This window comes from Betta splendens, chromosome 4, assembly GCF_900634795.4.
Source record: "Betta splendens chromosome 4, fBetSpl5.4, whole genome shotgun sequence".
Lineage (NCBI taxonomy): Eukaryota > Metazoa > Chordata > Actinopteri > Anabantiformes > Osphronemidae > Betta > Betta splendens.
The window spans coordinates 12,343,017-12,369,805 of NC_040884.2; the positions used below are offsets into that span (position 1 = coordinate 12,343,017).

Consider the following 26,789-nt stretch of genomic DNA (forward strand, 5'->3'; position numbering starts at 1 on the left):
TTTAGATTTTTTTCTGCAAATGTGACATTAACAGCAACAAAATCAACTGATAAAAAGACTGCATTGTGAGTGTAATTTTTCTGTAGTTTTGTAATAAGACTCTGTCCAGGAGGCTTTCAATTAGCTCAGCTCATTAAACAGTGGAAGCACAGAAGGATGTCACTCAGCAAAAGTCAGATGAATCCTCAACTGCTCCTGCTACTCCTTCATCTGCTGTTCAACTGCTCTGTGATCACAGTAATTGTTAAACACCCAAGAGGTGTTGATGTTAAAAACCTCTACATCCTTCCCTGTGCTGCAGATTCATATAAAATTAGTACAGACTACATTTGTTCTTCGACATCAGATTGTTACTGACTTGTGTAAGCTCCTACTTGTAATAAATGCAAACAGGGTCTCAGCTATAAATAGCTCTGCATCAGCATACAGTATGGTTTCTATTTTCTAGTTTGTCGGCTCAGCTTTAATTTCTAAAAAAACATGTTTTATTTAGTGTGTAAAGAGTTTTATTTTTTTTCAGTATAAATGAACACCACTTACTGCATTAAAAGAAACTTTATTCATTGCACTGTAACAAAAACCTTTGCACACTTTCAAAGAATGCTTCATAATCACATTGTCCTCTATTGGTCCAACGTTTCACATGTTGTGTAAAGCCCTAGATCACCTGAAATCACCCAGTTCAATCAAACATCATGTATATAGATGTAGATGTGGTCTTCTGCTTCACTGAAAACCTGCACCAAAGTATCGGACTGTAGGCAAACAGAGACTCAGCCAATAATAAATCAGCTCTAGTCTTTTCAAAAGGGTAAAAAATGCTTTAACGCCACCTAAATGAGATCTTTGGGTTTAGTTTGTAAACATAACCAGTCTGGTTTACAGAACAGCTACATGTCTAAAAAGGCACTGCTCGGCTCTGCTGATCACACTGCAGAAATCTAACCTTCACGTTTACAGTCGTACCTCCACTCTGCTTATGGTCAGTTAAGGCATGAGTCTGACGTACCGTAGTGTCTATAAAATACATACTGCATTATTTTTTTCCCCATTACTTAAGCCTGAGATGAATCCATGACTGATTTGTTTTCATGAAAGAGTCAGAATGTTAGAAACCTCTCTGGATGTTGGTCCATCTGCAAAACGCCTTGTCAAACAAACACAATGCAGAGCGTAATGTACTGAATGAAGGTGTCTCATTAAATTTCCTTACATGACATGTACTGAAAACCTGAGAAGAGAACTAAGATGAAAGCTGTGTAGTGTACAAATCAGTGGTGTATAGAGCCCAGTAGTTGTTTAAAATGTATCAAACCAACACTTTTGAGTCAAAGAGGTCTGTACCATGAAGCCGGGTCAAGTGGGTCTGCCCCGAGTCCATACAGGTACCAGAGTTATTCACCTGCTGCTTCTGTCAACTGGGCTACAAATTAAAAAAAAAAAAAGTATCGGACAGGACAGATTTTATTTTTTTGTTCTCTGTCAACATCACATAAATAGGATACATTTTAAATAATGATAATTCTAAGTTTGAGTATTTTGTTTGTTTCCCTGATGATTTAAAAACCCAACCATAAAGTGATGTTCATAAAATGTTGCAGTAATATTTGACTGTTGTTTTTTGTCAGAGGAGAAAAGTAGCAAAAGCCAGATCAAAGTCACCAGGTGAATATACTGTATTTAACAGTGCAGCAGAGGTTACCATAGAGACCACAAAGCTGACAACCCACCACTCTGGCTTGATGGTACATGTCTCCAATTCATAACTTCATTTTGTGTACGTAAACCCTGTCAGTGACTTCCATGCTAATGATCTGATCGTAGGTTTTTACTTGTGAACTCTGTCCTCCAGTGCCTTCAGCTCAGCCTCCACCTGAGCTGGCAGATCGGCTCCAACCTGCTGGCTGAAGTAGGCTCTCAACTCCTTGGTCTCCTTCTGCCAGAAAGGCGCCGGCACGTCAAACAGGGCGCCCATATCCACCTTGCTGCCGAGGCCTTTAGTGTCGATGCCACCTTCTTGTGGCAGCCAGCCGATGATGCTCTTTCTGGCCGCCTCGTCCTCTCTCTCCCGGCCACAGCGCTTGAAGATCCACTCAAGCACGCGAGCGTTTTCACCGAAGCCGGGCCACAGGAAGGCTCCGGAGCTGGGATCCTTCCTGAACCAGTTGACATGGAAGATCTTGGGCAGGTGAGTGGGAGCCTTTCGCTTCTCCATGCTCAGCCAGTGAGTGAGGTAGTCGCCGAAGTTGTAGCCAAAGAAGGGTCGCATGGCAAAAGGGTCATGCATGACCACTTTACCTGAGGACAAATGTTTAAATGAATGTCTGCTGGTTCTGACCGTTTTGAGATTGATGTGTTTGTAGGATAAGTTTATACCTTTATGTTCAGCAGCTGCCGTGGCCTCAGACCTCATCGCAGCCCCGACAAAGACACCATGTTGCCAGCTGAAGGATTCATAAACCAAAGGAACTCCTGGCAACATCAACATTACAGCATTAGTATAGATGAGTTGCTTGTGTTACTATACAACACTTAGGTAGAAACATTGTGTTGTGCTGAGTCCACTATATTTAATGGGCTTATGTTAATGAATGTCAGATGCTCTGTAACATTTATAGAAATAGATTTATAAATAAGATATTAAAGAAAACTGGAACATCACAAATAAATATTTTGCCTTTCATCCTCTATAATACTTTTTAATGTCATATTTCAAAATAGAAAGCCCCTCCACCAACAACATACTGGCTGCACCAACCTTCTGGTCTTCTGCCACCAAAGATGATGGCGTCGATGGGAACGCCCTCCTCGCTCTCCCACTGGGGGTCAATGATAGGGCACTGACCTGCTGGGGCACAGAAGCGGGAGTTGGGATGCGCACAGGGGGTCGAGCTTCCTGTTGACAGGGAGGAAACAACAGTTTGGTATTTAATGTCTTTGAACATTATGTTTCGTTTGGATTCGATGAAGCGTGTCTGAACATTGTGACAGCCACTCAGCTGTACGTTACCGTGCTTCCAGGTTTTGCCGTGCCAGTCTGTGAGGGAGACGCCGGATGCAGGAGGGTCGAGTCCTTCCCACCACACGCCCCCATCGCTGGTCTCACCAACATTGGTGAACATGGTGTTTTGGGAGATGGTGGCCATGGCATGGGGATTGGTTTTGTCTGAGGTGCCTGGGGCAACGCCGAAAAATCCATTTTCTGGGTTGATGGCCCTGAGTTTTCCTAAAAAGCATGACCGAGGCGACATTAAACAACTTGGGCTGCGTGACACATGGGTCGATGGAGCGTGAGCGCTACTCACCTTGGCTGTCGAACTTCATCCAAGCGATGTCATCTCCCACACACTCAACCTTCCACCCTGGCAGAGCTGGCTTCATCATAGCCAAGTTGGTTTTACCACAGGCACTGGGGAAAGCAGCCGCTACATAACGCTTCACTCCCTGAGGGTTAGTGATACCCAGGATCTGAGGAGATGTGTTACAAATGTCTTTACTTGACCTTTAAGGGACATTTTCCTTATTATTCAAATGTGAAGTTTCTCAAACGCCGAGTTAAAAAATGAAAAGGATTTTTCTTTGTTCTCACCAGCATGTGCTCTGCTAGCCATCCCTCATCCTTGGCGATGCGGGAGGCGATGCGGAGGGCAAAGCACTTCTTTCCCAGCAGAGAGTTCCCTCCATAGCCGCTGCCAAAGGACAGGATTTGTCTGGTGTCTGGCAGGTGAGATATTAGCACCTTGTCTGGGTTACAGGGCCATGAGTTGACTAGAGGGGCTGAAAAACAAAGTTAGGAAACAAGAACTTGTAAAATCTTCTATAAAGGTTACAAATGATAAATGCATCCTGTTTAAGGCCCACGTACCTCTGAGAGGAAAAGGGCGACCCACAGAGTGCTGACAGCGGACGAACTCCACTCCTTCAGCCAGTTTATTTAGAACAGGTGTCCCCATTCGTGTCATTATTCCCATGCTGGCCACAACGTACGGCGAGTCGGTCACCTTGAAAGAAAACAAATATTTGAATTCATACCTTAAGGACCAATCTGCATAAAATGCTATATGAATATTTATGTAATAAATAACGAGTTGGAAGAACAATCCAGATACAAGGCAAGTGATAAAAAAGCACAGTCAGTACCTGGACACCATATTTACTTAGAGGCGAGCCGACCGGACCCATGCTAAAAGGAATCACATACATAGTCCGACCTGCAGAGAGGAGAGAAAAGCATAAATAATTTAACACTGCATTTCCTCACTCACTAAAATTACCACAAGGACATAGGTGGCACCCACTGACAATCTATCATAGATAAAATGCCCAACCTATTGATAGGGTGGAAACCATCAAAGGCTACTGAACACAGGCATTTTGTGTACCTGCCATGCAGCCAGGGAACCGCTCCTCTCTGGCTTTCTGCCAGTCTGATTCACTCATCCAGTTGCCAAGCTGGCTCTTCACTCCTCCAGCTGGGACTGGGATGGTATCCCTCTGGTTCTTGGTCACAATCACAGTCTTGCTCTCCACTCGTGCCACATCTTTTGGGTCTGTACGTGCCAACCAGCTGCAAAACACAAGTTAACCTCAGTATGATGCAGAAAGGATACGAGTCCCCTTCATGCATGTGTGTGCAGTGTGTAAAGCTCTTACCAGTTCTTGTACTTGGGAAGCTTCTTGACCATCCCATCCCTCTCCAGGCCTGCTAGGATGTTGGCTGCTTCATCTGCTGTCCCCGTCACCACATGCACCCCGGAGGGTTTACATTCCTCCACGGCTCCCTTCACAAAGTCTGCCACTGCCGAGGGCAATGAGGGGACGGAGGCCAGAGACCGGACCCCGACACCTGCCCCGACACCTCCACGCCTGGGAGTAAGCAGATAAACAACCCATTAACTTTTTATCTTTATTAGTGAACGCTAGACACACTGAAATGCAAAGAGAGAGAGACGCCCCTGGACAAACAGGAGATGATTGGTTCTGTGGTTTAAAAGCATTAACACTGCAAAATGTTTTCAACTCCACATAAATAGGGGAGCACACAAACAAGCATGGTCAATGTCTATGCCAGCTTGTGTGTTTCTGGCTATGAAGCCGGAGTGCGTCATCTTTGGAAAAGCATGAAATGTATATACGACGTCTCCCCAGTGAGGATTCGACATAAGCTGTAATGAAACACCCTTGCTCTAATTAACAGACAGATAATTAGACTGGGATTATAAACCACACACTCCTGTTGCGTCTGTAGTTTCAGAACGAGCTACTGTACATAATCATCTTTGTTAAGTTCACATGCATCACCTGTGTTACGTTAATTACACGAACACACCTAATCATTCATGCAGCTGAGCACGTAAAACTGGTTGGTTTGTGCAAAGGGCACGTGGAACATGCACGGTAAGAGGAAACCGCCGGTTCTAAAACTCAACCAGAGGAGCCAAAACAGGATGATGCCAGTCTCAGAGTTCAAACTACCACACGAGAACGCAATCACAGCACAACGTCCTGCTGAGTAACCACACAGTGGCAGATAAACACTGGCAGGTGATTTCATCATTGTCAAAGTGCAATCTTGGGAACGTGAGAGGTCTCCGAGCCGAGCTAGTGCTGTACCACCTTCTCCTAGGCCTGAAGACAAAACACGTCTCTAGTGGAGTCAGTAAATAATTCACTAAATGTTACTGCACAACACAACCCAAAGCTCCATCAATTGCTCCTCAGACCTTTTCCACTGAATTTGAGGAAATAGAATATTAATGAACTCAAGGGCAGCAGTTTCTGTATCAACACTCAGAACCAGTCTTGTTGACTCCTCTGCCCTTTAAAAAGGTTGGTTTCCATTTGAAGTTCTTGGTACTTTTCTTTTCCAGGAACTGGAGAATAGAAAGTTTCCTGGGTGAGCAGTAACTTATCAAAAGGAGTGATTGTTTCTTTTCAGATTAGTATACACTCAATTAGTCCCTAGGGACGTTGCTCCATTCTGGATTTCATGGTAATTAAGCAAAACTTGTGTGAAATGCTGCACAGTATTTAACCAATCAGACCAACATCTAGCGCAGAAAGCACTACAACCTTATCAGGGGGTTTCAGAGGCTTTTTGGGGCTGCGTACACTACTACTGCCTTTAGTTAAAGAAAGTTATTTCTGTCACACTGAGGTTGGCTCCGAAAAATCCTGCTGAGAATTTGTAAAAAACAAGACAGAACCAAAGCTTTGAATGGCGTCATCTGATTACATGTGCGTTGTAAATTCTCTCGTTTATAGACCTTTATTTCCCTCACGTTTGTGGAGCACTGAGGATGTTAGCTGCCAGAGCGGTTATGTAACAAACAATCAAAGACATGGACTCTTCTGTCACAGCAAGTGCAGCTACAGCCAAAGTCCACAGTACGGGATCCTCTTCCTGTATTTACTTTGTTGTTCCCATTGACATAAATCTGACCAACAAGTGTGAAGCTCAGGCCTAGAGGACCTGAGACTGAGGATGAAAGCAATGTCAATAAGTTAAAATTGTCACAGATTTTGTTCTTTTCATTCATGAAGACAGAACTTTTAAACTGCAGACTTCAGTGACCTTTAGCCAACATCCCCGAAGTCATTCATTGCCTCATGGTTTTCTGTCATTCCTCACCCCATCCCCCCATACATGCAACCACACAAGCATTACTACATTTGACAAACACTCAGACACAAAGATCCAGAAAAGAAGCGTCAATAAACAAAGAACCCTAGAATTCATTCCAGCATCACGACAAGGAGACGCCGCCGTCCCTTAAACACGTATCGAACCAGCAAACCAATCCTCACGCACCTCATGCAGACACACCTACAGCCATCACTCCTCCCCTGCCCACCCCGATAGATCCTGGTCAATAGCCTGTTTAGGGCAGAGTCTACACACGGAGCAAAGACGTGCGACATTATCATGTAGGACATAGACACGTGTTGCATGCGTTAGCTTTACACACAGTAGGGTGAGTACAGGTGAAAACACACAGAACATGATCCAGGACACTCAGGTAAATAGAGCAGTGATGACTCGAGCCAATAACAATCTCTCATGCAGAAACACAAACAAAAGGCACAGGGCCTTCTGTCACTAACACACATGCGACCGACTATGGTGGCAGTCACTCATCACGCCAAGATAAAACACCACACGTACGCCGTGGGGAGCTCACGGGCGCCAGGCTTCCTGTGTGACGTGGTGGGATCACAACATCTGGAGCAAGATGTCCTCTCAAATCTCACACTACTTTGGCCTGCTGTTTGATCTATAAAGACACCTTCAGGCCTTCGTTCTGTCGCCTGCCCTGCAGCCTGTCACTGAGATCGAGTCTGACAAGTTTGTGGCTGAAGCGAGGACAGCGGCTGAAAAATAATCCAGATTCCACAATAACGTCAGGGTTTATATAGTTACAAAGAAAGACAGTAAATTAGGGACTGTAACATGTAGACGAACAATGGATGTAATGTTCTGCGTGATCACTTAGCCTGAAAAAGGTTCCTCTTCAGAAAAAGTGGCATTGCCAGTTGGTGGATTAAGTACTACTCCACTAACTGGGGTATTCCTGCAGTACATATGTTCTAATTACAAATGTAATTTAATATTAGGAAATATTTTATTGTTTACTCTATAGTGCATATACAGTAATTTAAAAAATATATACATTAATAAAGCCAGGGCTCCTTTTCACACCTTATAGGCTTCATTGCTGATCACATTTGAATCAAACAGTCTGACTTTGAACCAAACTACACATTGTGCATGTTACTCTGACACTAGGAATAAGTTACATAATGGGGTTATATTATAAATCTCAATCTGAAAATTATCTACATTTAGCAATTAGATGGAATGCTGAATTACAAAAGTAGAACTTCCTCAAAGTTCTACCCAAGTCCTCACTGGTTCTGTCCATCACCGACGTGTTCTAATTAAGCATAAATCTGTGCAGCTTCACATTAATGCGTTTCTAGCCTTTTTAAGTAGGAACTTCAAACTAATTTAAGTTCCAAAGCTTTGCCAGCAAGTCCAGGTCTCTGCATATGAGATACGCGAATGAATCAACGATACGTGCACGCGGCCCAATTACTGACGACCTGTTAGCATTAGCTTCTTTAAAGTGAAATAACGTGACACTGGGTATAAAGTCATTGGAGACGCTCACGAGCCCGAGTTCACGAGGCTACACACTATTTCAAACGCAAAAGCAGTTGTAAAGTAACTCACCTTCGTACGACTCCCAGTAAAAGACACGACATGTTCGCTGCAAAGTAAAAGTGGCTCGTAAAAAGGGGGGCTGACAGTTTAACAAGGCACGGGCTGGACGTGCTGAGGTGACGTGGGGAGCGTCTGCGGCTCACTCACGCCCGGTGCGCGGACCTTGCACTTTGCTGATACACTTGGACGTGACCGGCGTGCTGGACGCTGCCCACGGCTGCTTTATATAGTCACGCGCGTGTCGCCGTCAGGAGGAGGAGGAGGACTGCTCGTCGTCGGCCTCCATCCACATGTTTGTGTTTGGTCTCCTCCGCTGCACGTAGCCACGGGATGATGCAAGTTCCCGAAGATCCTGCACAAACCGAAAAGCAGCGCGGAGACACAACCCGGAAACGAATCCGAACCGCCGACACACGCACGCACGCGCTCGACCCCGCCCCTAAAACTGCCAACACTACTAAAGTTGGACACAAACATGTTGTTTTGTTAGAAACGTGATGCCATTGTCATGTTTTGTAGGGTTTTATGTGGTGGACTAGTGCATTCTGCCTTGTTGGTTGACTCCTCGAATGGTTTGCAGAAACATAAAGATCCAGGGATTTTCTTCTGACCGTGCAGGAGGTTTCTACCTGCTATTAAACGTGCAGTCTGGCTTTTAAATAACACATTTTCTGCAAGCGCTTGAGTCCAGCACCTGGAGGAGGAGAGGAACTGAGGTTGGACTAAGAGATATGCAACAGTCCAACCTCTCTGGTCAAACTCCAGCGCTGCAGCCCCACAGTCTGTGAGAGGCCCTGCACAGTCAGCAGACTGCCAGTGCACATGAATAGCGCACACACACACACACACACACACACACACACACACACACACACACACACACACACACACACACACGCACACTATGAATGAATTCATACATTCATCCATGGCTGACTGAAATGAAAATGAAACCCTATGAAATCTCTGACATCTTGGCTGATCACCCGTCTGCAACCACTGGATTTTCAGGTTCATGCTTTCAAAGCCTTCACTAAGAGTCAGCACCGAACCAATTGGACACAGTAACATGACTGGAAACATGTATAGAGTTGATACTAGTTAGTATTGTTAGAGGTCAAGGTTTGTTGATTGTGTTGGCTTACCTATTCACAATTTTTACAATTATACACTAATAGTCGCTGTGTTCAAATCTTCACCAGTCAGAAAATACACACTTAAAAATACCCAAAATGATTATTTTTGGGAGTTTGTCTGGTTCTTTAATGCTCAGATTTAAAGCACTGACTAATAGACATCAGTCTAGACATCAGAATATTAATAATCAGGAGTCAGGCTCTTCATTTTCAAAGATGATCTCTTCTTTCAACAGGAGCATCAGTGTTCACAGTCAGTATCCAGGAAAAAGAGGGTTAGATTCCTCCTTTTGCTGTATTGAAATACCTGTTGTTTTCCTTTGCAAACCAGTTTCACTACAGTTTATGTCAGTCAAATTCAGGTTTTTCCAGACGGAATAATGTTCTAGTTAGACTGTGACCTTGGTCTGTAACCTTTGATCAATAAAATGTACTCAGTTTGACTTTAAGTCCTTAGATATCACATTCACAGGAACAGGACAGATGTGCCTACACGCTGACCTTTGAACACCAAATCTAATCCACTTATCTTGTGTCCAAGTGACGCCGTGTGTAATTTAAAAGTTCCCTAAAGGTGTTCTTGAAATATTCCATTTGTGAAATTGAGACAGATACAAAACAGTGACTCCATTGTGTTTGTTTTACACACACACAATGTATAAACTCAATGAAAATGTACGTCTATAGAAATCCTAGTAGCATCCTAGTAGTAGCTGTGATTTCAGTCAGCTGGTGGGTGTGCTCAAACCCTGTGACACAGGAGCGCCGTCCAATCAGGTCATCTCCTAAGCGCTTCTCCCTCCCTCTCTCCCTCCCACCGTTTCTGCGCATACGTGACCTTTGTCCCTATTATTTCTCAACTGCCTCTGTGAAATGAATAACACACACAGAGTTTTAATCACTCACTCAATCAAATCACACAATCAATAACTAATGGTGCTTACACAGGAAACACGTGCCGCCTTTGCCCTTTGGATCCAGCCTTGAATACGACCTCATGCCTGGCTGGTGATATAGTACTGAGGTCCTTCATTATGAGGCAATGTACGCAAAACAACTATTAATGTACCAAACCGGTTGTAGAGGGAAGAATCTAATATCAAGTCACACATTTATCAGCCAGTGATTACACTGAGGTGGACTCTGTCCATCCTCTGATGTCATGCAGTCAGATTGTCTGCTTCAGAACCATTAACTTTGAATGTGTTGTCTTCAAGCTTGATTCACTTTATAATTGTATTCAGTTGTTTGGCTCCTTGTGACAGCCTGTACAGCACAGACCATGCTGAACCCGTCTGCACATCTTTACAGAGCTTGTATTAATCATTATCTCCTTCCTGTCTTTTGCTAATGCTAATTTAATTGACTGCACTGAGAGCAGCAGCATCATCTAGTGGAAGCTGTCACACAGTTAGAGAACAGTAAATGTCATGAGATTAGTTTACATTTCATGGGATAACTAATGAAATTTATACCATTTCTAGACAGTTATTGTGTTACTGTGAGGGTGCTAATAAGCAAATACACAGTTTGGATCACATTTATTTGTCATGTTACTTCGTTGCTTTTATCATTTTCCAAACGTGCCACAACTAAAGTGGTTATTCACCACAAGCAGTGACTTTACTCATTATATGTATGTATTAAAGTATTAAGTTAAAGAAAACAGTGGATTTTAAACAATAGGAGCTCATTATATCACTCTTTATTTAACTCAAAGCAGAGAGACTGTCCAGATTAAAGTAACCATTGCCAAACTGAAAAGTGAGTTCAGGTCTTTCCTGAACATCCAGTTGTGAGTTTCAGTGTCCACCCATGAAGACAAGCTGCTAATATTATAGTTAACTAATATTATAAATTCAATTCAATAGTAGAGCTTGCAGTAACACTAAATTATAGTTAAAAAGCGATATACATTATTTTTATTGCGTTTATCTAAAACTTAAATAAAATTTTGAAAAATAATTTTGGTTTAAAAGTCTGTAGTTTCAATTATTATACGATCGATTATTGTTTTGCAATATAGTTTAGCAAAGTATGAAACAATGTGCGAGCATATGTATTTGATTCGAACTATAGACTAGGATCAACAAGACGTTTGAAAACTACAAGTCCCATAATGCAACAGCGTCATAAGCCATTAGCCTGGGAAAGTACGGAACTGTCTGAAATGCGCCTTAGTTTCGTTTTCGGTTTTTATGCTGAGTAACTGTGAGTATTTTTCGGTGTCGTGCACCGCTTTCAGTCGCTCAGATAAAGAGCTTAGTCTCGCGAAAAAGGTGGAAAAGGCTTGAATCAAACTTTGTCCCAACTTCTCTCCACAGAGACGACATGGCTTCTATGGACATTTGCCTCGACTCCAAGAAACAGGTGAGTTCCGGTGTCCGCTAGCGTCGTCCCAACATACTGTAGATGTATGTCGTATAGGTCACAGCAGCGCACACCTGGACAGGTGTAGCGTGACGTTAGCAGGTGAGCTGGAGTCCAGGGGGTGATTGGACCAGCAGACGTCAATCTGAGCGCTCGCGGCGCCATTAGCTTCTCCACGGCCTGTCGGCCCAGTCACCAACTGGCACCGCTGCACTTGTGGAGTGGCCCGTGTTCATTTAGTCTCTCGCTCGCAGGTGGATGGCTTCTGTCAGAAGCTCACCAAGGAGGTAACGTATCCGTGCACAGGTCTGTTTTGGTTTTACATTCATGTGAGTTGTGTCACATGATCTACTATTTTAACCACAGGCAGAGGAGCTGGTTTCCAAATTTTTCCCCCAGAAGCTTGAGGAGCTTCAGATGCTGCTGAAGGTATTGGTTTGGGTGAAAGGTCGCTGCGGGTTCGCTCCAGGCCTACGTATGTGTTGTAAGAAGCATCTATCAGGAGCAACATCTCGTTTGTGACTGTGTTTCCCTGTCAGACGTCCTTCAGCTGTGAGGACCTGACGTCTCTGAAGGCTCCGCTGGACATCCCCATCCCCGACCCCGCTAAAGAGGAGGCCAAACGCAAGAAGAAGGAGGAGGTAGCGCCCACTCTAGGTTCAGGTGTTGTCTGGGAGTGTGACAGAGCCACGATCAAATAGATCAGTGGCTGCTGACTATAAACTAAGTGATTTTAGCCTCCGGAATCGTAAAATAGTTGGAAGAAACTTGTAGAAAGCTGTGCTTACCTGGTGCCTTTTGTGTGTTTGCAGAAGGAGGCGAAGGAGGGAAAGAAAGACAAGGACAAGGACAAGGAGGAGGAAGAGTCAGGTACTTAACAACAGAGCCCTGAGTTGCTCCAGTGTCACTTACAATAACAGCATTTACTTAAAACCTTAAATCTTAGGTTACAGGATTATTTCTCCCATTTGCACTTGCTGTGCTCAGTCACTCAATAGGTTTGTAAAACTATAGAATTTTTTCTTTTCGCACAATCCTTATTTCTTTACTAATTACTTCTCAGTAGAGAAAACAGACTAAATCCTGTAGGTGGCACCATCTGTGTGAAGAATTGCCGAATGGTTATGAACCCGTGCTGAAGCTTGTCGTTTTCCAGGGCCTCCCTGTGGTCCCATCTGCTGCAACGAGCGGATCGAGAGTCTGCTGCAGGAAGTGAAGCCTCAGATCCAGACTCTGAAGGAGAAGCTCAACACGGTCCGTCGTCCCTCCTCCTCTGAGCGTCTGGGGCTGGTTTAGACCAAGGAAACTCCTGTCTTACAGTAATGTTTTTTATTTATTTATCTGGTAGGTGTCAATGTGGGTGCAGCTCCAAATTCCCAGAATTGAGGATGGTAACAACTTTGGAGTGGCTGTGCAGGTATGTAACAGCTGATACTGTGTTACGGTGCCGCCGTTACGTCTCCTGACCTGATGCGATTGTCCATCAGGAGAAAGTGTTCGAGCTGCTGACCAACACGCGCACCAAGATCGAGGCGTTCCAAACTCAGATTTCAAAGTAAGAGCCCACAGCAAATACACTGTACTCGGAAGTATAATGAAGGTCTTTAATTGTTCTGGTGCAACACATAACAAAATATCAAAATATGCCACAGACTTGAACTAAGGCAGTTCACACAGGCCTGAAGCCTTGACAGTCTGCGTGACTCTGTGGAAAACATTTAGATAGTGGAACTTTAGAGACTAGTGATCTAGCTATGACTTTTAAAATGAAGGATGAAAAACATCTCTCTTCTCTTTGCTTCACCAGATACTACAGTGAGAGAGGTGATGCTGTGGCCAAAGCCTCCAAACAGCCACACGTGGTGAGTGTCTCCTGCACTTCACTTCATGTTTGTGTGCACGTGGTTCAGATCCTACGCCTGCATGTGTCAGGCTAACGCCCCGCTGTGTGTGTCTGCTCTGTGCTGCAGGGAGACTACAGACAGCTGGTTCACGAGCTCGACCAGTATCAGTACCGTGAGCTCCGCCTCGTGGTTCTGGACATCCGCAACACATATGTAAGGTCACAGCTGTCGTGTTTACAGCGATTAAACTGCCATTTAAAGGACGTTGGATATCTGTATTTGACTTTGTGTGTGTGTTATTTGCCCCCGCAGGCTGTGCTGTTTGATATCATTAACAAGAACTACGACAAGATTAAGAGACCCAGAGGAGACGGGAAAGCTCTCATCTACTGAGAGCGACGCCAGCAAACTCTCCCTCACTGGCTTTCTAGGATACAACCAGTGTTTTATGACACTGTCTTAAAGTAACGGGACTCCCCCTGTGGTAGAAACGGCTTCTTCTTACTGGGCTGCAGTTTGGTTTCACATGACAAAATAAAGCAACATGATTCTGGTACCGTTGGCTTCACTGATTTTTTTCTTTCCAGGTGGTTGTGATCTGAGTGGCGTCCAATGTGACCATGTATGTTTATCAACTGTCTTGACAAAACCTTGCTCGCATCTTCAGCTTCTTTCCACCACTGTCCCCAAAATGTCACCTACCCACTTCCATCTTATCTTGGCTCTTTGTTCGCGTCCGCGGAGGTGAAAAGTCCATCACTCGGCAAACCTGGACAGCCCCAGCTCGACCTGAACCTGTACCAGCCCTGATAGAGTCCTCTCCAGCCCAAGTAGCCAAGAGCTCCCCCCAACTGCTGGGCAGGGAACTTGGGAAAGTGTGCCAGCAAACAAAGCAGCAGGAACACCCACAGAGCCAGTAGGAGTGCACACAGGAGGAAGACCAGTCGTAACGGGAGCCCCTGGGATCCGTGTGGTGGCTTCACTTGGCCGAGGTGAGGGTGGAACACGGACAGCTCCTCCACCAGCAGCAGACAGCACAGGCAGAGGACGAGCACGTCCTGGGACACGTCGTATCCTCTCCACACCAGCTTGGCTCTGAGGCACGAGGCCTTGGTCCAGTCCTCGTGCAGGAGAAGGGGCAGCTGTCCGGCGGCGGCGGCGCCTTCGGCGTCCTGTGGGCTCAGAGGTTCGTAACAGGCCCCGGCTGCGTCCTCCAGCAGCGTCAGCAGGCGCTGGCCCCCCTGCCACAGCAGGCCCACCACCGCCACACGGGACAGGTGGCGCAGGGTGAGAGATGGCGGGTGACGTGCAGCCAGCGAACGGAGGAGGATGAAGGAGGCAGTGAGGACGCATGTCCAGCCCCACGTGGACCTGAGAAACTTCCTGTGAAAGGGTTGAATCAGCCAGTTATTGTGGGGAGTGGGAAGTAATAATCGCTATGCTTCAGAATAAACCTAGAATAAAATGCAGACCCTTTATTTCTTCACTCCACTTAGTACAGAGGACTATAAACGCATACAATCGATGGTAATTAAATCTCTCAATTTAGTCAAGTCCACGTGGATGCATTTTGTTTTATAAATCACATGGCAAACTATTAAGTCGACAGACAGAACAGACCCGCAGCCATGACGATTCATGCCCCAGCTCTCACCTGTACACGTAGTGGTTGCTGTTTGCAAAGACATTATACCTCGACACCCAGAAACTGAGCAGGGGTCCAAACAGAACCAAGGCAGACAGCAGCAGGTGGAAGTGCCGTCGGACCAGGCGGCTTCCTAACAGTCTAGCCAGTAGATCCGTTCCAAAGTCCAGAGCCGCGTCCAGCAGCCAGAGGACGGTCTTCCAAGGCTGGATCAGCCTGACCGACACCTTGTACAACTTCTCCATGTTGACGTCTGAACCGGAGAAGTTTTCCGTCCCCACTTTCATGGTTTCCTTCTTGAGAATGAGGAAAGTTGGAGCGAGCGTCCTTGGGTTTAGCTCGGTGCAGTTCGAGCCCAGTGCTCAACTCCGTGTGTGTGACCCGCTACTTTATCACTGTCAGACGTGCAGGAGAGCACATGCTTTATAAAAATACCCTTCAGTCCTCTCAGCCCTCCCCCTCCACAACAGTCTGAAAGCAGAGACACGCTGATGGCTGGTGCTGGAAACTACCCCATTCTTCCCAACAATGAGCAAACAGTTCAAGTGCAGGACTGGTGTGAAGTAAACTGCAATGCTGCAGGACCTAAACCAACACCACGTGGAGCAACTAAATCCTGCAGAAATAATAGATTCTGACATAAAACGGCTCACTGGCCGCTTCCTCGCTTCTCCATTACTCCTCCATTCTTAGAATCAGCTGCTGGAGCCAGAACTAATTGAAGTTAGAAACTGTTGCCAGTCTGCATTTGGCACATGAACAGCTGCGTTTCTCACAGTACATCCAGTGTTTGATTTGTTCCTTCCCAGGCCAAGTCTTCACATCAGAGCCATAATGAATAAATCTCATCTTTACATGTTGAGTAAAACACTCTGCTGCTTTTTTAATCTTTAAACTCCAGCTGGATGACGGTGCGTTTCTTGTGTCTTTCCCACACATCCTTACAATGCTAAGCTTTTAAGCATACTGACTACAGGCCACATGGCGTGTTTCCCTACTGTACTCCACGGATCCAGCTACAATGTGAATGCGAACACTCCAGAAGAATCCAGTCTAATTTTAGGGCTTTGCCTGCTCTGCTGTCCGTGCACTGACCTCCAGGCAGCTTTGTTCGCTTTTCTATCAGCTAATTTGCCAGTAGTCTGTTATGTGCTGCTGCTAAATGCAGATCTAGTGCTACCGGAGAAAGTAGGGAAGCCAAATGAAACCAATGACTGCAGCAAGGTTTCATGTGATTGTTTTTAATATTTTAGAGGGCTGCAAATGTACAACAAAGCTGTTTCTTTGTGATACATTTAAACAAAATGTATTTATTATTACTGTAAAATGGGGAAAGATGGGTTTGATATAAACACCTGAAAGTTGCATATACAGGTCAGTGTGTAAGTCTGAATCCACACACACACACACACACACACACACACACACACACACACACACACACACACACACACACACACACACACACACACACACACACACACACACACACACACAACCAAATCTGACTGATAGTTTCACATATAATCATCATTTTTGGAGCAGATCACAGATTTGCATTATCTAACCAATATTCTTTCTGAATTGACTCACTGATTTAATTTGTTAAGTGCTGAACCCTGAACAGCCAACCACGTAGTGACAGGTTTGGCAAATTAAATACTAGATTATTCCTCAAATGTTTCACAATCCCCTGAAACAGGACACACTCATGTTATTCGTAACAGCCCCGATGAGGAGGCTGACATCTACCTAAATTCACTCCCTGAATACACATACCATTAAAATACTTTACATTTATACACAATTTATCACCCTTGGTTTCTCCCTGGAAAATCCAACATTACATTAGAAGGAACTTACCATTTCATGCCAAAAGCTCTTTAAATAAGTGCTTAGTGGTTAGAACCTCAGCACATCAAGTGAAGTGATTCAGTCCTGCTTATTCTGGGCCAAAGGTGAGGAAAAATGGAAAAAGAAGAAGCAAAGATGCCCGTCTCAGTGTCTATTCTGACCTTGATAACATTGAGGCTACAATGCCTTCCAAATGAACACTTCACAATCACTCTATATAATTGTAATCATTAAATCCAGCATTGAATTGAAAAGATATTTAAGTCTTTGCCAGAGTTTATTTCTCAAGGGCCCATCGCAGCCCCTTTGTGTTGATGTCTCTTCCTCGGACATCTCACTTGCTGTCAGTCCCCCTGTCCCGCTCTCTCTCCTCCTCCAGAGGATGGGTCTGCCTGTGCTCCCACATTCGGACAGCTCCGTCCCACTGTGGGCAGACAACAGAAACACTATTATTTAATATAAATGGGTGTTGTTAAAGCAGGTACTCACGGTATAAAAAGGAGGGTTAGGAATTATCACTGAGACCACAGTTTCACCAGGATTTAAAATGTTCAGTTTTAACTCCACTATTCAGTCGCTTCACCCCCAACGGTCGACTCAGACCCTACCACACTGTTTCGTCACCACTTTGGCTTAGTGTTGCTCAAGTGGGCTTGTTAGATCTGCACAGACATATGTGAGTTTACTAAATCTTGGCTTACTGACTCGTATAGTAGCTGGAACTGCCTCCTGTTGCCGATGTATTAGACATTAGGAAACAAACACTATCTTACGCTTTCTTAATAGCTGAGGGTGAAACCTGCAACTATAATATTTATTTCTAACAAGAGCCAGAGAACATTCATATTTGTGCAAAGTCCTTTAACTGTCTGTTGTTAACATGACATCTTAATCCTTTGTATTTTATCACTACAGAAAGCAGTTTGCTCATTTAAAACTTTAACAGTGTAGATTTAAAAAAATGTTAAGGATCATTATTCAGATATTTATATTTTGACACAACTCACAGAACTGCTGATGATGTTGTCCTCATATGGATGCCAACTGACGTCCCTCACACAGGCGTCATGGCCGGACAGTCTGGAGACCACGGCACCCGTCAGGACATCATAGACTGCACACAAGAGTAATTCATAGATGCAGCTGGTTCAGTTATTCAAGGTCAACTGGGCATGAAGCATCTAAAAGCAATCAGACATATTCTGCTGCTGTACATGATGAGACTCACTAATGATTTTTCCAGTGGAGCAGCCAGAATAGATGAATCTCTGCCCAGTGCTGAACTCTGGAGAGAACCGGCAGCGAATGAGGGTGTGCAGAACGCCATGACCACGGTACGTCATCACCGAGGTGTCGCCTGTTAGCTTGTGTTTCTTTAGAGCTAAAAAACACAAAAGGGTCTGCTAGTAAACACATTATAATGTGAGAAGGAAACCTTCCCTCCCCCTCCACACCTCTCTGGGGAACTTGTTGCCAGCGGTAGTCCCAGTTTTGTTGAGTGACAGCCAGGCGGGAAGCTGCTAGTCCCTCTTTGGGTGAGAACTTCCTGACGTCCCAGAGCTTAATGGACTGATCCTTAGAGTTGCTGATCAGATAGCGAGCATCACCCTGAAAAACATGAGTGGATAAGACTGGGCTGAAGAAGTGCACCTCAACAGATCAGGTTAGGCTAAGGGATTGGACTGAGAAGACATGTACAAGTTAATATTGACATGTATACATCCCCCACCAATCAACAGTCAGATCTAAACCACGTGTAAGGGTTTGGGAAATAGGAGCTGGGTACTTCCCCCACCTTGCTGTGGATGAAAGTGATGCCATCTCTGTGGCCGGCCAGCTGTCCGACAGGCTGTGGTCTGTCCTCCCTCAGCGTCCGTCTGTCCCACACCTTGCACAGGGCATCGTCGCTGCCTGAGAAAAGCAGCTGAGATGAGAAGTCAGCGAATGCCACCGCATTCACGTCATCTTCATGGGCATCAATCTGGCGAGAAGAGACAAAGAAAGAGTCAGTGAGACAGAGGAAGAGTGAGATTTAAGTGTTACATCTTTACATCTTAAGCCCATTGGTTCTTACTGGTGAGCTCAGATATATGACTTTTATTTTAATAGTATAAACCTTTTACTAAATCAATGGCTAGATTTAAATCAAACACAAGGGACTATTGTATTTACATTGTCAGCTTTGAATTTATTTATGTTTGAGAACAAGCAACAAAAATAACCCTACAGCTCTTCAGGACATTAAATAACACTTACATTGATTCTTTTTTCAGTCTATGACACATTGTGTGGAAACTGTAGAGGTGTGATTTGATTATTAGGCCAAGGTACTTTATGTGAGCATTTTAATTAGCTGACAAACACTTACATACAGGAGGTGGACCTGACACACACACGCACACGCACACGCACACACACACACACACACACACACACACACACACACACACACACACACACACACACACACACACACACACACACACACACACACACACACACACACACACACACACAGAAGCATAGCAGACCACAAGCAGCTAATGTGAACAGACACTGACCTTCAACGTTCGTTTATTCTGCTCAAGGTCAAAAACATAAAGGCAGCCATCGTTGGCTCTGGAATGAAGAGGAAAGTGAATTAATTCAGAGCATCTTAAAATGACTGATGACTGCTTCCTATTATATTATATCATATCATAAGTAATGGGATGCTTTTAGGATGGCAGCACTCCCAGCACACACAGTTGTTTTACTTCCACCTTGGGGCAGACAAGGTAAGAAGAGCTGCTAAAATGTACATCTGACAACGACGAGATTCCAGTCACCACAGTCAACAGCAGAACATATGGTACTCACCCTCCCAGAATCTCTTTGCCATCTGTGGATGCAGCCAGTGAGAACACGCAGAACCTCCTCTCTTCTGGACTAAAAAACACACATGGTCACACACCCAAGTAGGCTGAAACTAGTAGCATGATTACTGACAGACAGTTACAGTGGACAGCTGTCAAACCATGCTACTGTTATAAAAACTAAGGAACAGAGCACTTAGTGAGAAAATGGATGGAATTTTATATGGTGAGATCTGGTAGCATCATTTATCCAGGTGGTAATGAATGAAGGGAATGAAAGATTACATCTTGTGCAATGTTACAAATAACTATAAGGGAAACACTAACTTGAGGTCCAAGGCGGTGTGATTCTCATTGTCTCCTTCTATACTGCACAAATGAACTGTGGACAAAACACACGCAGGAAAAGGTGGTTTTACACGTCTTACATGTGAAACTTTGCTTATTTTTAAATGTCTTAGATTTTGTCACAGGGCCATAACATTTACCTATTTTTTTTTTGATATTTCATAGAGCATGCAATCAAAATTAAATCTATATTACAAAATGAATATACTACCTCAAAATTGACAAATTACAGTAAAAGTATTTAGCCTCCAAACAAAGCCCACAAAGTAAACATCCTTTACCAGACGGAGCAGTCACAGCAACTCGGCTATCTGAGCACAGATTTACAATGTCTTTTTTCAAAATGTAATGACTATTGCTATGTAATAATTAACATGTTTTGATTCGTCATACATTCTATGCTAGCTTTTTATTGGCCCTAGTCTGTAGTGTAGCCTGTTAACTATAGTGACATTGATTACAGTACAGCAGGAATGAATGAATAGGTCATGAAAAAACTGTAATATGATCCTAATGTCACCACCAGCATCAGCATCCATTTGGTGGCGTGTGACATAAAGTTAACTTAAAGTTAACTTTAACCATTTTCAGGAACCCAAGTAACAAACAGGGCTATTAGGGCCCATTGCATCACATAGTAAGGGACTCCCAGACTTACTGTAGTCAGACCAGCTGGAGTAGAGCAAATGGTGAGTGTCAGGGGTGAAGCAGACGTCCAGCACACTCCAGCCCACATCTCGAGCCTTCACTGTTCGCCGTAAATTAAAGCGGCCTTTGGTGGTGTCGTACAGGCGGATGTTTTGGTCTGCAGGGCACAACGCACAGCGCAAATGTTACAAACTACTAATCTAAAATTACTTATTATTACTATTACTACTACGTGCAAGTTTAAAAGGCCATGTGGATGACCCTGCAACCAGTATTCAGCTCCTGCTAGCATAAAGGTTTTGATGACAGATACTCTCATAGGGTTGGAAAAGACAAAAAAAAATTAACTCAAAATTCAACCACTACTTCTACAACATTTGTTGCATGACAGTGTGTGAATAGTGCCAGTGATTTCTAAGCAGTTTTAAACTAGCACAATCAGCTATGAGTATGGTCCTGTGGGTCCTCATTCTGCATCTGGACTTATTTACCTTGGCAAGCAGAAAGGAACATGTTGCCATCGTCACTGTAAACGCCGCAAAAAGCTTTCTGCTGGTACGTATCCTTGTGGGACACATAGTTTGGCAAGAAACTGTGGACAAACACATGAGCCAATCTCAATAGACAGATAGCGGCCTGAGTTTTCTTGATGGATCAGTCAATGCACATAGGCATGTTAATACAAAAGGGGAACTTCCAATGTAGCAGTAGCTCAAGAAACACTAAACACACAGTTTAAGAATTATACACTGTGCATTTGTGTATAATCTACATAAATTATAATCTCTCTCTTCCATCAGAGAGGACCGATAAACAGCTATTATACATAACGTGTAACTGTGTGAATGAACAATATGCAATAAAAGGTGATAAGGCTCTGTTCTGTAGCAAGACATGTCTGAAAATCAGGCAAAAACAAAAGCTTTTGCTAAATCAACAGCGGGTTTGAATGGACTGAACTGATTTTAATGGCTTCTCTGAGTTCAAGTCTTAATACTGGAAATGGGCCTGAGCGTGAACAGCTTACTGTGTGCGGATCCGGCTGCACTCCCCGTGAGAAAAACTGGAGCCTCTACATCTGCCTTGCTCTCTCTTAACAGCCACAAGGTCATCACAAAAAAAACATCAAATTAGTCACAAGAAAACTAATCATCTTGACACTTTTTGGGCCAGTGGTCTGAACGCTAATACTACTGTTTGTGTGTGTGGACTGACCTCTGTTAACATGTGGGTGAAACTGTGTCGGCCTTTTAGAGCAGATGAGGCAGTCGCTAGCAGTATCTGAGTCCGAATCTCACTTCGATCCACTTCATGTGTGTCAGGCTGGGTGTCAACTAGCAAAACAACACAAACAAGTGTTAGTTAACATATGACAGAACAGTTGATAGGCATTCATTTGAAGAGAACAAAGTGGTGAAGCTTCAACAGCTGATGCACAACATTCAAAGCTCTATGTTCCAACAAGCACTGTGCTGAGTGAAAGTGGGGTTATAATGCAGGACTTTCTATCAGCTAGCTCAGGTAAACAGAGTTTGTTTTGCTTCCTTGAAAATTATATTATACCACTTTACCATTTACTTCATTTCCTCTTGTATATACATTTTTTACATCCTAATATGCATATACACACAGAGCTAAAGCATCATTCAAACACTCTCTGCATGTTTAATTGCAATCTCAAATGGTGCTGGCAGACATTCGTCCCATTGCTGTTACCAAGTACTGGCTGAATTCCAAATAAACTGAAAGCAAACTGTGTCGCAACACACTGTTCCATCCCAAAACATTGCTTTTCTAATACTGCAGGACATTTTTATTCTGTTAACTAAAACAGCATGCTTTAGAACACAATGCTGGTAAAGACAAACTTACAAGTTATTGTCCTACATTACTGCCTGAACAATGGAATATATTTGTAGTCTACCTGGTGGGTTGTAGCGGTCTCCCAGCCGACCCTCCCAGGCTCCATCGCTGTCTTCATCAGAGTCAGAGTATGACTGGACCAGCTGTAGCCCCGTGGCTCCACTACCATGGACCAGTCTGACCTGGCCCCTGGAAGACACAAATCCACAGTTCAACAACCGAACCAGATTTGATGTGGATAAGAACTAAAGGACTCTTAACAGAGAAAACAAAACATTACACAGTGTCTATGCATCAAGATACCAAATATTCATAAGCCAGGTGGTCTCTAATGACCAAAACAGGTCTCTAAGATAATGTCTGTGAGTGAAAGAACATTAAAGATAAAACAAGAGTGTTGAGCTCTTTTCCCCAGAGCAGTTCCACTGTAGCAGACAGAGGAACAGTTTGCTGCTCCAAAGTAGAGTAATCTTTATAAAATGATTAACAGCTACAGATAGAGTTACTTATTTGTTTAAATTCTTACTGATATTTGTGATGCTGTGCTGTTGCAGACTAACAGTCAAGCATTCAGCAAACAATTCCTCCAGACAAAAGAGCCTGAAGTTGTAATCGATCACTTTACCAAGATTGAGACATTTCCCAGCCTCTTTAATTATGTTAAAACATGGAAAAGGATTCCAAAGCCTCAATTAGCTTTAGCAGCACTGGAAGCAATGTGATTAATGTGCTCAGTTGGCAGACGAGCAAACTACACTCCTTCTACTTCATTCTATCTAAAGGCCATATGCAAGCTACCTCCAGGTCAATTATTTTAGTAAAATCAAACTCTCTTGCATTAATATAAAAACAGTGGCCTGGTAGCTCAGTAGAAAGAGCATTATCCTGAGAAGGTCCTAGGTTTGAGCTCTGCTTCTGGCATCAGGTGTGTCTTTGAGAGAGATCAATGGGGTTAATAAAAGTCAATTATTATTATTATTATTATTATTATTATAGATTTTTCCATCAATAAAGAATGTAAAATATGTTTGACTTTCTTAAAAAGCAGCAGTAAATATAAAACTAAGAAAATAAGAATAGGTCTCTCAAAATCAACATCTTATTGTTTACATTTAGCAGTCAGGGAGGCTGGAACAAGAGTAAACTAACACCCAAGTCCTCTATGGGTCCAGCTTGTCAAACTTGCCACTCACAACACTCGGCACTGGTCTGACCCATTACACACCTGTACTTCAACACAAAATCTTGGACCTGGCCTTACCCACTGTAACTGTATTAGTTGGACACAAAGTGTAGAGTCATTCACCTAAATTTCATATAGGCTGCTCCAGCAACACACTCACTCAACTCAGGCTGATTGTTGAGTACACACTGTGGACACTGAAACTCACAGCTGTTGTCAACAACATTATCTGTTACTGTTATTATCGCACACATTATCGTATGATTATTTATAAAACACATGTATATATATATATATATATATATATATGACTCTGTCTCAGCTTTGCTCTGAGGTCTGGAGGCTCTCAGCTGAGATCATGTGGTGTTGATTTAATGCTTTTGTTAATGTGCTAGACTAGCTAACAATAAAGTGTGTGTGGCCACGCTTTCTCTAGCTTTCTATCTCTTTGCAACACGCTGTGTGACGGTAGTAATCAGCAGCAAACAGAGGATTGTATATAAATATTTGGTTTAAAACAAATTTAAGGCAAATAATTTGAATAAAAGGATTTTTACTCATCAAACTACTCCAGGAATTATTTCTACCCTGTTTGTGAAAGTTTAGCTATGACAGGTGTCAAATACTGTTTTTTCTCTTTAAAAATCTCTTTTAAATAAATATACATATTAAAGTCAATCATATATATCAGATGACCAGAAATCTCTATTTGTGTAGGATATAATATCACATACATACATACATACATACATACAGCGCAAGTGTTGTCTCATACTAAATCATACAAGCAGGTTCTGGTTTCTCACCAGTGAGTAATTCTACTTCTGTAAATCATTTCCTGTTTTTCATTAGAATGACCGACATGCCCATATAATCATAAAAGTAAATATTGTCATACTGGCTCCTATTTATGAAAATTTGTCATATCGTGATATGATGCTAGATGATGTTTTTCATCTTGGGACAAGGTTCATCGTGGAAGATTAAGATTAAATTATTTTATATTATTTGGAATCAGTGATAAATCAGATGTAACATAACATTTGAATAAAGAAATGGTGGAAATATATCAAAACTATTCCATAACATAGTGACAAAGACATAAACAAGATTTCCCCAGCGTGGGACACATAAAAGTTTATATTAGTTTGTGAGGTTTCTCAGTTTATTAAGTACTATTTAAAATAATAATAATGTAACACATAAACCTTAGTGATAATTCTAACTGATGTCTTTAACTACTGATTTTGTTCAATGTTGTGTGTTTTTAGTAGTTTATTTGCTATTTCTTCCACATAGATCTTTATGCTATGGCTTCAAATCATGAAGACATTGTTGAAAGGAACTGTCATTTAGGCTCAACACTGTACAGAACTATGACATCTATAAAATGTAGTCCAACTTGTTGGTACCTTGGTTAATATCGTGCGTCATCTTCGACGCCTGGAACAGCTGGATATTTCTGTGGCCCTTTCAAACTTAAATGCTTGTGACGTCCACGTGTTTACCCAGACCATCACAAACAATTCGCAGTGACTGTGGTATTTGTGTAAATATTCGTTGTGGCAGACAATTCACCTCCTTAGTAGGTAAGCCAGTACTTCAGCTAAGTCGACGTCCTCCTCTGATGTTGACTGCCTGTCCGCCTGCTGCCTGTCTGCCGTCCTGCGGTTCCTGCTACTGCTCCGGTTCGGTTCTGCTGCTTCAGAGCGCTCAGCTGGGTTGTCACTGGAAGAGCTCCTTCCACCAGACATCCCAGAACTGGACTGAGAGCCCATAGACTGCAGATGGCCTAGCAGGGAGAATAAAGTGAGATGAATGGGCCGTTTTAGGGTCACCTGTGTTAAGGCAGGTGAACACAAAAACACGGAGGTAACGTAAAAACAAGTTAGGTGTTAATAGCTGCAAAAGACAAATGTGTATAATTCAAATTGTAAGCTACGAATTGAATACACGTTACTTTATTCGAACTGACAAACTGTGACATGGATTATAATTTTCAACGTCCCTTTCCAGCTCTATGCAGAAGCTGGCATTGTGGAGCTAACGTTAGCTACTAATGCTAACGCCTGAAGTACAGTGTTACCGTTCGGCTGCCAAACGGTCTGCTTGACAGCTCTTCGACCTCAGTTATATGTCGTTTCGCTCCGACCCAGTTACTTTTTTAGATAGTTAAATTCCACACGGACTAAAAGACAAGGCTGTAACACTAAAAGCTGAAGGCTTGACAGGTCAGTGTTTGATCAGTCCTCTAGTAAGACCAGTCCGTCAGTCGCCATGTTGTTTACAAAAGTCAGGAAAAAAAACTGCGCGTGCTCGCTCATCGTCACGTGACGCAGACTTCGAAATAACATTTGTGTTAATTATCCTTGTTGTAACCAATAACTAATAATTAGATCATAAACCAATGAACAGACAACAGACAAAACTATACATGCACACTGCTACAAGGCAAAGTGAAATGATTCCCCATGAAAAATAGCTCAGTACAATAATTAATTGCATTTTTTGCTCATTCATTATTAGTGACTGGCAATAGTTCTGTATTTTGTAATAATAACTAAAGATGATAATCTTCTTGAATATGCGTAAAGCTTACTCTTATAATGTGTGATGATGATGAGAAGCATCACTATTTTACTGGGATGTGTTTAGTGCCACTTTCACTGTGCTGAAATAACAGCCAAATGGATATTGGTGTGTTTCACAGGTGTGCATCTTTTAGTGGCGTTTAGCTCTTTAGCTCGTTTAGCATGCATAGCAGCATGCGTCATCCTCAGCTTGTTCCACAGATACACTGAACTCTCACCTTTTCTTAC

General features: G+C 43.2%; 4 protein-coding genes across 4 annotated transcripts; 1 reads left to right on the plus strand and 3 right to left on the minus strand.

Moving 5' to 3' along the window:
- Positions 1-540: 540 nt before the first annotated feature.
- Positions 541-8,618, minus strand: pck2 (phosphoenolpyruvate carboxykinase 2 (mitochondrial)). Its single transcript, XM_029148448.3, has 11 exons — positions 8,234-8,618; positions 4,654-4,866; positions 4,383-4,567; positions 4,141-4,211; positions 3,866-4,001; positions 3,590-3,777; positions 3,306-3,468; positions 3,011-3,226; positions 2,759-2,896; positions 2,377-2,472; positions 541-2,298 (listed from the first exon to the last, which is right to left on the minus strand). Exons 1-11 carry the CDS (start codon positions 8,263-8,265, stop codon positions 1,829-1,831), a joined length of 1,908 nt encoding a protein of 635 aa, XP_029004281.1. The 5' UTR covers positions 8,266-8,618; the 3' UTR covers positions 541-1,828.
- A 2,857-nt stretch (positions 8,619-11,475) lies between these two features.
- Positions 11,476-14,130, plus strand: psme1 (proteasome activator subunit 1). Its single transcript, XM_029147964.2, has 12 exons — positions 11,476-11,571; positions 11,685-11,730; positions 11,985-12,017; positions 12,097-12,159; positions 12,270-12,371; positions 12,543-12,600; positions 12,887-12,984; positions 13,079-13,147; positions 13,218-13,285; positions 13,538-13,592; positions 13,701-13,787; positions 13,887-14,130. Exons 2-12 carry the CDS (start codon positions 11,692-11,694, stop codon positions 13,965-13,967), a joined length of 753 nt encoding a protein of 250 aa, XP_029003797.1. The 5' UTR covers positions 11,476-11,571; positions 11,685-11,691; the 3' UTR covers positions 13,968-14,130.
- LOC114853991 (fat storage-inducing transmembrane protein 1) lies at positions 13,321-16,175 on the minus strand. Its single transcript, XM_029147963.3, has 2 exons — positions 15,229-16,175; positions 13,321-14,957 (listed from the first exon to the last, which is right to left on the minus strand). Exons 1-2 carry the CDS (start codon positions 15,504-15,506, stop codon positions 14,288-14,290), a joined length of 948 nt encoding a protein of 315 aa, XP_029003796.1. The 5' UTR covers positions 15,507-16,175; the 3' UTR covers positions 13,321-14,287.
- A 269-nt stretch (positions 16,176-16,444) lies between these two features.
- dcaf11 (ddb1 and cul4 associated factor 11) lies at positions 16,445-26,273 on the minus strand. Its single transcript, XM_029147962.3, has 15 exons — positions 26,057-26,273; positions 25,549-25,762; positions 22,849-22,976; positions 22,140-22,258; positions 21,952-22,016; positions 21,416-21,516; positions 20,935-21,081; positions 20,256-20,310; positions 19,933-20,001; positions 19,635-19,692; positions 18,869-19,054; positions 18,528-18,681; positions 18,302-18,454; positions 18,081-18,187; positions 16,445-17,497 (listed from the first exon to the last, which is right to left on the minus strand). The coding sequence occupies exons 2-15, from the start codon at positions 25,746-25,748 to the stop codon at positions 17,408-17,410; spliced, it is 1,632 nt and encodes a 543-aa protein (XP_029003795.1). The 5' UTR covers positions 25,749-25,762; positions 26,057-26,273; the 3' UTR covers positions 16,445-17,407.
- Positions 26,274-26,789: the final 516 nt, after the last annotated feature.